This window comes from Opisthorchis viverrini, assembly GCF_000715545.1.
Source record: "Opisthorchis viverrini unplaced genomic scaffold opera_v5_292, whole genome shotgun sequence".
Classification (NCBI taxonomy): Eukaryota; Metazoa; Platyhelminthes; class Trematoda; order Opisthorchiida; family Opisthorchiidae; genus Opisthorchis; species Opisthorchis viverrini.
The window spans coordinates 300,202-310,751 of record NW_008751945.1 but is presented as its reverse complement, the minus strand read 5'-3'; the positions used below and the strand labels follow the sequence as shown (position 1 = coordinate 310,751).

Here is a 10,550-nt window from a genome sequence, read left to right as displayed (position 1 = left end):
CCCCCCCCTCCCCCCCCCCCCCCCCCGGGAAAAAAAGAAGGCCGTCATCGGGAGAGACCACTCTCAGTAGGTCCTTCAAAGCCATTTTAACAGCAAACGCCTTCCTATGTGAGACGCCTTACAATAGGTCTTTTGAAGTTGCCTTCGTCGAGTGACAAACGTTCACCTGTGTCATGTTAAAGGGATAGATCCTTAAAAGAGAGTTCAATCCTGCTGTATGTCTTTTCGAAGCCTTATGCATGGAATCGTCTGAGGTGGCCCTCTCATCATCATCATCTTCATCAACTGTGAGGACCGAGTACTGTGGTTGTAGCTACCACAGTTTCGTTCACCGATAGTTTATTGAGGCGGGGTAGGTAGCTGCGCATTGGAGGTGGGAGCTGAGTGCGTAAATACAGGACTGTTAAGTGGGGGGGTCTTGGGCAGGGAGCTATGCATTGAAGGTTTGGATGCACGTACGCCATTGAGGGCGTGACTGCGCCATATCTGACAGTGTCTCTAACCATTGGTGTGGCCCGTCTCGGGGTCCCCATCCATGAAGATGGCAGTGACCAGCACAGCTGATAATGGCCTTCACAACTCGTCGTTTGACCTCTCCTGGCTCGTTTCCACCCTTCAAGTGGTAACCCTCTCCGTGGAAGGAATTAACCACCAGGTGAGGAGAGACGAACACTAGTCCTCTTTGCACACGCAATAGTAACAGTATCTCTTGTTTTATATGACACGGTAAATACGATGACATAAGACTGTAGCCATCTAGTGAGGCGGATTTTATCTTCGTGCAATTATTCGGGTGGATAACTGGCAGCATTATGCATGAAAGTTAAATGCGCGAACCCCGCATCGTTGTCTTCTTCGGGGGACGGGATTCCGCTCTACAGAAATTTGAGAGTGGGTGTTGAAGAAGATCTCCCAAAAGGTATCAGCTTCAAGCCAGGACAGGAATGAAGTACTTCTTACTGAAGACGCCTCATGCCATCCACTCACAGAAACCGTGTTTCGCTACTACACACCTTAAAGCCCTTACCGTACTCTGTCGCGTATGCCCCTTGGGATCCAGTGGTGATATGCCTTTTCAACGGTACAAGTGACGCAACTTAGCAAACGTGATTCGGGCTTTTGAGATTCGTGCACTGACTTCAGCAGACACATTTCCGTCAGAGTTAATGCAATTCTACACAACCTCCGGTGCTTCTTGAGTTACACTGGGTTGCACCTTGTGAAACATGACTTTACACTTTATAGATGCAAGACATATATTGAAAGGTGATCAGCCTATTTAACAGACCTTTTGCTTTATCTTTGCCTTCAGAGATGAAGACGATATCCTCTTTCCACTCCAGATCGCACCAGTAGAGGCACAAACACCGTGGTTTTAAAGATTCTCCAGGTTAGGTGAACAAAAATGAAACGGTTGGACATCCTTTCCGGATACAACTGATAGGGTAGCTTGTAGGGAGGTCACTGTACATTCACACCCCGAAGTAGGTGAATACTGCCACGCCACCCGATGAGGGCATGAGAGCTGGAATACTGCCAGGTTGCCCAAGCCTAGACAGGGTTCGAAGCATGACCCATAGCTAATTCCGGAGAATTCCACATCTCCTGTTGGCTCTAGTAGTATTTAAACAGATTCAGCCTAACCGTTTTGTTTCACCTTGATTCTTTCTATCGTATCAATGTATGTATCACAATGTATGCAGATATCACTCCCGCCGACAAGGGAAAAGTCATTTGCGGATATCACATTCCCCACTTGTTTAAACAGTCGCTTTGTCCAATCATATGAGAAATTTTCTTGTTGAAATAGCCACGGTTATTCCTAGAATACGTCTTTAGGGAGGGGACAAGATGTAGTATTCCGGAGTGAGTGCGGAGTAATAGCTGAACCCACCAAAATCAACCGGAGCTACCCAGAGATCGATTCAACTATGATGTAAAGTGTTTGAAAAAAGTCTGGAAAGATTGATGAATGGAACTGAGTAAAAATTATTGGTTGGTCGGAATAAGCCCAAAGCGGCTGTAAACTGTTGATAGAAAAACGTACGGCAAACGCGAAAAACACCGATCGTCCCATCCGCTTCAAGTAGATCACAACCACTCATCCAAATGCTTCAATTTTCCATATGATTACAGACAATCACCTTTCTTGAGTCTTTACAAACCTATTTGTTCAGCATCTCGAGTTGCAAACAGACAGGTCACTGGTGTAGTGTGCAACCTCTCTGCATTTTTTCCACTCGAGAGCTACGATACCTTCTTTCACCTCCCTCTGGATGGGTTGGAAGCGGTTTCTGACGTGGCGAAAGGTCGAAAGTGCCATACAACAGTGACGCTAGGTTAACATCCTGACGTTGAATCGTCCAGTTGTAACGCCGTTTCGGTGCCTAGCTGCCATGCCACTCGAAGGAAGCATGTGTGGGCTGGGATACTGCCAGATGGCCCGAGTCTAGACAGGAGAAAACGAGATGCAGAGGCCGGGTTCGACCCACGACTCTTCCAGTCAGTAAATTCGCCCGTTCACCACTAAGCCATCTCGCTCCCGCACCAAGTTTTAGTTCAAAATAAATAGTGGAATTTGTGTGAAATAAAATTCCGAGATGAAGTCAGTCATTTTTAAATGCTTCACCATTAGTTCGCTTTGTGGGCTGGGATACTGCCAGGTGGCCCGAGTCTAGACAGGAGAAGACGAGATGCAGAGGCCGGGTTCGACCCACGACTCTTCCAGTCAGTAAATTCGCCCGTTCACCACTAAGCCATCTCGCTCCCGCACCAAGTTTTAGTTCAAAATAAATAGTGGAATTTGTGTGAAATAAAATTCCGAGATGAAGTCAGTCATTTTTAAATGCTTCACCATTAGTTCGCTTGTGTTGTTTCTGCCTTCATTGGAATCCGGTTTATGCATATTTCATGTATCCTATCGAGTTCTCACACGTATTGTCTCATTTTTGTTCACCCTCCCTCCCCTTCACACTGCAGGCTTCTCCAGTTCAACCAGGTATGTCTTCTGATTAGCTGAGTTTTCAGTGTATTGGTTGGAACTCACTCATTTGGAAATAGCATTGACTACTAGGTGTTCATATCTTGGTAGATTGAAGTAAAAAGGGAACTGAAACAATCGTTTCAGAGAGGTGTGGTAAACAATCGATGGATTTGTTGCTGGGCAACGTTTCGCTTTTGACACAAAAGCTTCATCAGGCCAAGTGAGTAAGTAAGTAGGTTGATTGGGTTTTAAGGCAGTCAGGAGACCAGTCCGTGAGATTTCTTCTGACTAGCCTACTTGATCATTGTTTGGTGTTCAGTCTGATGTTTCTGTTTGTTGGTTAGTGGGGATAACTAACATTTTTGATAGATTGGTTGGGGACCCAGATTTTTCGTTCCCCCTACCCCCTACCCTATTTTCATCACATTATGGAGCAAGGTGTGGGGTTCAAATTGGAAAGCATGCAAAATTCTCGTGCGCAATTCGGTTCAGTTACACCCTTACTCCATCCGGCTTTTCAATTTAAATCGTTCTCACCAAAAGATTCAACCAGTCTTACAAAAAGTTGCCAAACTAATGAATGCACACCGTGCGCTTTTCACCCAATTAAATTAGATCTAAGGCCGCTCTCCACACGTTTGTAATTTCTACCCCCTCTATTCTATTTAGGCTGGGATGCTTGGCGATTTACACCGCCTCGGTGGGAATCTTAAACCCCGTCTCAGGATATCCACATTTTCTGAATCTATCCTATGCCCAGTGTCTATGGCATGCCCTGCCATTGTCGAATCTTTGATTATCGCCTGGTGTTCATCTACGTTTCTCGGTGGTCTAATAATGGAACGCTTACGGTCACCGATTCCGGTGTGCGTCCCTGGCTGTCTGACCTATATAAACCTTCGTACAGTCGTTACATGTTATTGTGCATACACAGTTCCTAGTCCTATCAACCGGAAGGCGATCCTATCGTAAATGTTAGTCATCCCCACTAACCAACAAATAGACTGAACACCTAGCACTGATCAAGTCGAGTAGTCATAAGAAATTTCACGGATTGGTCCCCTGACTGCCTTAAAACCCAATCAACCTACTAACTTGCTCACTTGGCCTGATGAAGCTTTTGTGTCAAAAGCGAAACGTTGCCCAGCAACAAATCCACCGATTGTTTACCAACCCCATCTGAAACGATGACTTCCCAATCGGTCCCAAACATTCTCCGATTAATTGGGGACTGAAATAACCTTTCATCTTCTTGTTTGATTGCTGAATTCTTCCAACGTATCGTCATGTTATAATCTCCTAGATCAGAGTTGAACCGACAAGAACGACGGTGAGGTGAACCGAAGTTTAACACTGTTTAAAAGCTCCATTTCATGAGAATATACCGTTTCTTAAATTTTATGCGGTTCGCTTAGCAAGGAAGATTATTGATAGACTATTCTAATGTTGGAAGGTTGCACCGTGCATTCTGTCTTTCTCAAACACCTTTTGAATACTATTCTTTCATTATACGATATTATTTTATACCGAACTCTTCATGTTTCTACACAGGTGCCCAGGTTCAAGAACCTGATTCTACATCAGCGCCTCTTGCTTCAGTTGTCCACGTGCCTACCGATGCCGACATTCCTGTGGATAAAGGAACCACCGAAAAGTCGGAGAGACCATCTATCCCGCAACCTTCGGAAGCTGCCGCGTCCGATTCAGATGGCGCACCATGTTCGCACATTCTATCCCGTTCAGGCTCCGTGGACTCGTTTGTTTTCATAACCGATGACACCTCAACCTCCCACGGACAGTCTAGTGAAGATTCGTCTTCTGATGGTCCTCCCTACAATGGCTCGTTAATTAAAGTCGTACGTTGCCGCCCCGGCGCTGCTCCACGTAGCCAGCGTCCTGCTCTATTCTTTGCTCTTTCTTTGGCACATCAGCTGGCTCAGAAGTGGCCAGAATTCGCCCGACAAGCCGCGTTGGAACAACACTCCACTCCTGCATTGGCCGTACGGCGTTTCGCCCCGGTTTTACAGCTGTTTGTCTCTCTGGTTCGTGTGATTCACGCAAACTTGGTCTATCTACACGTCATGCTTTATGCTCCGCTAGCAAAACTCGATCCGACCTCGGCCAAATTCGTGAAAGTGAAAGCCCTGTTAGCAACAGTCAGGTATGTGATGTGGTGTTCTTGTCACAATCGTCGTACAGTCATTGGTCTTCTACGTATTGCTTCACTGTTCCCAGGTGTATCAAGTAGCCTACACCCCCCCACCTTACACTCCCCCCCAAGGAACCCTTCTTCGAGGAAGGGTCTTCTCCTTGAGAGTGAGGAACAACATACCCTTTCGGCTATGGTTTAGTCTTCGATCTCCCGGAAAATGATGGTGTGCGCCTTTCCCTTGTGGACATCCCCTTAGAAGGAATGCAGAGGCTCGAAACCAAGTCAGCTTACAGCGTTTCAACCCGGTATCTAATGCACTATATATTATCCATCCTTATTCTTCCAGAAAATCTCTGAAGAATCTGATCCATGTCCTGCTGACCTCTCTGACGATCCCCTCCGTTGCTCTGCTTCAAAAGTCTACCGCCGATTCACCTTCGGTCCCTTCGGAAACGAGCCTGCCAATCGCATTGATGTTTACCACACCTGGCTCCGTTGCTCTCGAACTATCGGTCATGCAGCTCAACGCCCTTTCGGAGATGTTCTCTCGTATTCCTCACTTGACCCGGTGGACCGGCACAGCAGGCGATCCGTCGCTGTCTTCAGCGGCGCTGTCTCTCCTACAACTACTATCCCGGAAAATGATGGTGTGCGCCTTTCCCTTGTGGACATCCCCTTAGAAGGAATGCAGAGGCTCGAAACCAAGTCAGCTTACAGCGTTTCAACCCGGTATCTAATGCACTATATATTATCCATCCTTATTCTTCCAGAAAATCTCTGAAGAATCTGATCCATGTCCTGCTGACCTCTCTGACGATCCCCTCCGTTGCTCTGCTTCAAAAGTCTACCGCCGATTCACCTTCGGTCCCTTCGGAAACGAGCCTGCCAATCGCATTGATGTTTTCCACACCTGGTTCCGTTGCTCTCGAACTATCGGTCATGCAGCTCAACGCCCTTTCGGAGATGTTCTCTCGTATTCCTCACTTGACCCGGTGGACCGGCACAGCAGGCGATCCGTCGCTGTCTTCAGCGGCGCTGTCTCTCCTACAACTACTATCTCTACAACCAGAGGAGGACGTCATAGAGACAACAACCACAGGACCGGCTGTTGTAAGCTCTGGTACAACTGCGGTTCGCGGAGATCCAGAACAAGCTAATGCCGTCAATCAGGCACTGGAGTTGTGCTTAACCATGCTGGAAGTGTTGTATTCACGAATCAGAGAGGGGGTTTGCAAGACGGACCCAAAGGAAAAGGTAGCAAATCTGGTGTGATTTTGTACAATGCTTCCCCAATTGTTGGTTTATGTGACGCCTGGTTCTGACATCTTCCATATTTCCCTCAATTCTGTTTTCAATTTTAGGCGAGTCTCACTTATCCCACCGTGGCAAGCAATCCCAGTGTTGCCGGTCTTCTGCAGGCTGCTCTGTTGGGGACCGCAAACCACAACACCGGACTGCTCGCCGAAACCGGCGCTTCCTGCCTTGCCAGTTGGTCTCCACTGTTGGAAGCACAGTTTAGTCTGGATCATTTAGCCAACCCGTTGCACGAAATTGGCTGGATAGCGATGCAGGCTTGTCTACGGTTGCCACGGGTGATATTGCTACTGCGTGGGACGTCGGCTGCAGCGCGAGGTCGTGTTCGGTCTGCGCCCACCACTTCCTCCACGACCGTCCCGTCGACGAGTCACCGCAAAGCCAATCAGGTCGCCGTGGAATTCGAGAGTCGATGGTGTTCCGTTCTCTATGACTATTTGGAGTTGGTAAACAGTCCGGAATTGTTGAATTTGCAGTCAGATCACAGTGACCCCGATCATCATTCCGTCCGATTGGCAGGCCGCAGCTTGCTACCGGCGTTTTTCAGTCCCAGCTACCCTCGATCCAAAGAACTCACTGATCGTATTGAGCGGCAGATTCGTGGTGTGAGTTTTTTTTCGTTTGGGATAGTATGCCTTTGTTTAGTGAGAGTTCCTTTTCCCGCACTTCATCGTCCTCCTCCTCCCCATCATCCAGCTGCTGTAAAAATTGTGCTATTGGACGGAGGTGGAGTTAGTTTAAAAAGTAGTCAAGTCTTTTCATGACGGAAGCTACTCACAAGGTTGCTGAAAACTCCTCGACAGCCCACGACCGGTTTCGCCCTTCCAGTTCGAGCTCATCAGGTAGGCGCAGTCCCCGAGTTTCCACCGTCAACCTTATGTTCTAATTGAACCCCTCAAATTCGACTGTTTTCGGGAAATATACTCATTTGCAAATCAATTTGGTTTTCACGAGAGACTCAACTGAATCTCTCGTTTATGATATTCTACAACTGAATTCAATTTGTCAGCTATAGACCCTGCACATCCATCTGCTACCGTTTCGATCACCGGAAAGTGGGAGAGTGCGGCGATACGGCCAAGCCTTCGAGGTAATTGCATGTTCAGTTAGTTTGGGAATTGGTTAGCTACGCTTCGAATGCGCGACCGGGCCATTTCTACCAGTGTCAATAACCATTGGTGAGTTGAGTCCCGGGGTCCCCATCCAGGGCGACGACAGTTGTCGACCCGACTAGATTGTTGCCAGATCATACACCGTCTACCTCTTAGACGCTTGCACTCAGCACAGGGCTGGGTGAAAAGAGCTCTGTGAGGTAGACAGTTCTCTGGCATGTGAAGCACATGTCCCGATTAGCGTAACCTATGAATTGTGAGTAATTTGTCTATCGCGGAAGAGTTTCCTCTTCCATAGACCATCTGGAGTACCAATCCATCAGGCCTGACCAATGCTCCGAGGACACCGATATCTTTTGCATGTCATCTGTGCGTAGAGGCCACGTTTCTGATCTGTAAAGCAATATGGATCGCAACTGTCGCAGTGTAAACTCTTTGTCTTTGACAGACAAACCAGTGTGCCCAGTTTTAGGAAACCAAAGCATTACCTTCGCTGTGTTATCCGTATTGGTTTTATATAAGCTGTTCCCTCTATGTCTCATCACAGTTGCGAGCCAAGTCTTAGATCTTATTCACCATTATTTTCATGCCTGAAGGATGTGGCTTGAGCGGCGAGTACGAACAAATTCGACTATGAGCAACGAACTGTCCTAACACGCTCATTTCCCTAACTGCCTTCATGATAGTCTGCACATCCATTGTTGGAAATCGTGAACCCCGAATTCCTCTGACCTTTTCCGCTGCTCACACGGTTCACACTTTTCTCTAACCCAGCTACTCATTCGTATTGTGGGTCCGAAGCACTATCGCCAGCTACATGACATCCATCGCCTTGCTCATCTGATTCAACGCGTTCGAGATATTTGTGTGAACACTGGGGAATTTCTCCCTTCGCCACCACCACGAGTCCCCTGTGGGAAACGTACAAACCAACTACCTACAATCGCTTCAATAGAACCTTTCGTCCGTCGACTACGCCTGTCCTACATTTGTGAGCGTGAAATCGTGAGTTTTATCTGTGTGATTGTAAGCAATTTGTTTTCGCCGTAACACTCAAAGCTGTGACTGTATGATCCCCCTTGGTTCTTTTAGCTTCTGTTCAGTCGGGCTTCTCTGCGGCTGTGACGTGGTAGATATCGCCAGACTGCTCACTTCAAGGCAGATGTGATTGAAAACCAGAAACCGTCCAGTCAGAAAGGTCCATTGTGCTCGGTTGCATGGTCACGAATAGCCAATTTCGTTCCTTTATTTGGTTCTCACAAATCGTGTCTGCTCAGGCTACACCGTACACAATCTTTCGAAGTCTCTGTGAATGCTTTCCCTCTGCTCCCTGCCAAAAAAACGAGGAGAACTGTAAAGTCCTTTTTTAAATCGTCGTTGCAAATCATTAGCAGTGCATGACCGACGAATCTCGAGGGAAATTCGAGCCCGCAACACTAAATCGTTTGGGATCGAGCGGCTGCTCGGCTATGTGAATAAGAGAAATGTGGCCAATCCTTGACTTGGCAGAGGAGTATGAAGGAGATCACGAAACGTTTGGGTGCTGTCGGTGCTACTCGCCTTCCAGGATGGGGACCACGTGATCCTCACTGTGCCTGGTTGGAGATACCACAAGATATGGCTACCAACCGATGTCAGTGGCGTTCCTGTTGTCAGTTTCTATCCAGATTGCCCAAGTGAATATCTGGAGGTGTAAGCACTTTGGAATGATTGTATTAAGCTGGCACTAAGTCCCTTCCCCGTCCACCTTTACTCTTTTCTTTACAATGAGGCTTTCCAATAAGTCATGGTTCTACCGCAGTGATGTCATGCTGTCAGTGATGATGATGAACGTTCCTTCAAGCGATCCAGAACACCGTATTTCTTGATTTCTGGGTGTCACTGACAAGATTCGCTCACGTATCCGTTGTATTCTGTCCTTCTAAAAACAGCTTCAAACAATTTCCGCCTGCCTGACTATCGCTTTGAATCGAACCAGTTACTGGCAGCGTTTTTGTCTCCGATGTCCTGGTAAGTTACCGTCGACGTTGTTTTCACTCTCACCCTACCGAATTGGCGCTCATGAGTTTCCTTCTCTCCAACCCGTGCAGATACATTGATATTCCTGTTCCATGCCAGTCTGGTACTTGATCGTGAGATTGCCCGGAATATGCTACCCCTCATTCAACTGGCTATTGCCCCTGAAACGGTGATGGTAGTCGATAGTTCAGGCGTGGAAACCTCTATTCAGGTTGGTTAACTATAGTTGTCTTCAGCTGTTTTCTATATGTTCTTTTTAAATTCGCCGTTGTTCAATGACCTCCTCTCAGAGAGAGGAGCTCACATGTAAAGTGAATCCCTCATGTGAGCAGATCGGGCTAAAATTGTTCCTCAAACACCGTTACATCGTCTTCTCTGTGTGTTTCAAGGAATCGAGCTGTCCATTTGGTGAATCGATGTTTACCACCTGACAGACAAGGTTGTCCACTCTCTCTCTCTCTCTCTCTCCATTCTTGTTAACTTCGCCATTGATTAAATAATCAGGCGAACACTGGACGGTCCTCAAAACCCCGGTGTTCAAATTGTTGCTGGTGAGGGCCTTGTCGATCTCGAGTACGCAGATGACATCTCCTTCATCTTTGAAGACCAAAGCCAAGCACAAGCCCTGTTGACTAAACTGACCACCATCATACCATCTTTTGGCATGCGGCTTGCATCTTTAAAGTGCAAAGCCATGCTTCAGAACGTGCCATCTGCGAACATATCTCTTACAATTCAAGGGGAATCACCGGAGATTTTGGGAAACTTTACATACCTCGGTAGTTGTATTAGCTCTGACGGAAATGTGTCTGATGAAGTCAGTGCAAAAATCTCAAAGGCTGGAATCACGTCTTCTAATTTGCGTCACTTGTGGCGTCAAAAAGGCATCTCACTGGATCTTAAGGGTAGTGTGTACCAGGCTACAGTAACGGCTGTGTTGTTGTATGGGTGCGAGACATGGCCTCTTCGG

The 10,550-nt window shown here is 47.3% G+C and overlaps 2 protein-coding genes across 2 annotated transcripts in view; one reads left to right on the top strand and one right to left on the bottom strand.

Annotated features, from left to right (window-relative positions):
- T265_09579 (hypothetical protein) overlaps window positions 1-10,550 on the top strand; it is a gene marked incomplete at both ends in the record, with an annotated part of 115,598 nt that overhangs the window by 74,825 nt on the left and 30,223 nt on the right. Inside the window, 8 exons of the mRNA XM_009175688.1 lie at window positions 2,861-2,998; window positions 3,653-3,849; window positions 4,407-5,144; window positions 5,906-6,389; window positions 6,497-7,054; window positions 8,336-8,566; window positions 9,493-9,571; window positions 9,652-9,791. Coding sequence (XP_009173952.1) covers window positions 2,861-2,998; window positions 3,653-3,849; window positions 4,407-5,144; window positions 5,906-6,389; window positions 6,497-7,054; window positions 8,336-8,566; window positions 9,493-9,571; window positions 9,652-9,791 — 2,565 coding nt within the window. The remainder of the gene's footprint in view (window positions 1-2,860; window positions 2,999-3,652; window positions 3,850-4,406; window positions 5,145-5,905; window positions 6,390-6,496; window positions 7,055-8,335; window positions 8,567-9,492; window positions 9,572-9,651; window positions 9,792-10,550) is intronic.
- Window positions 1,175-7,549, bottom strand: T265_09581 (hypothetical protein; the record flags this gene model as incomplete). Its single annotated transcript, XM_009175690.1, has 4 exons — window positions 1,175-1,237; window positions 2,354-2,449; window positions 3,718-3,870; window positions 7,499-7,549. 4 exons carry the CDS (start codon window positions 7,547-7,549, stop codon window positions 1,175-1,177), a joined length of 363 nt encoding a protein of 120 aa, XP_009173954.1.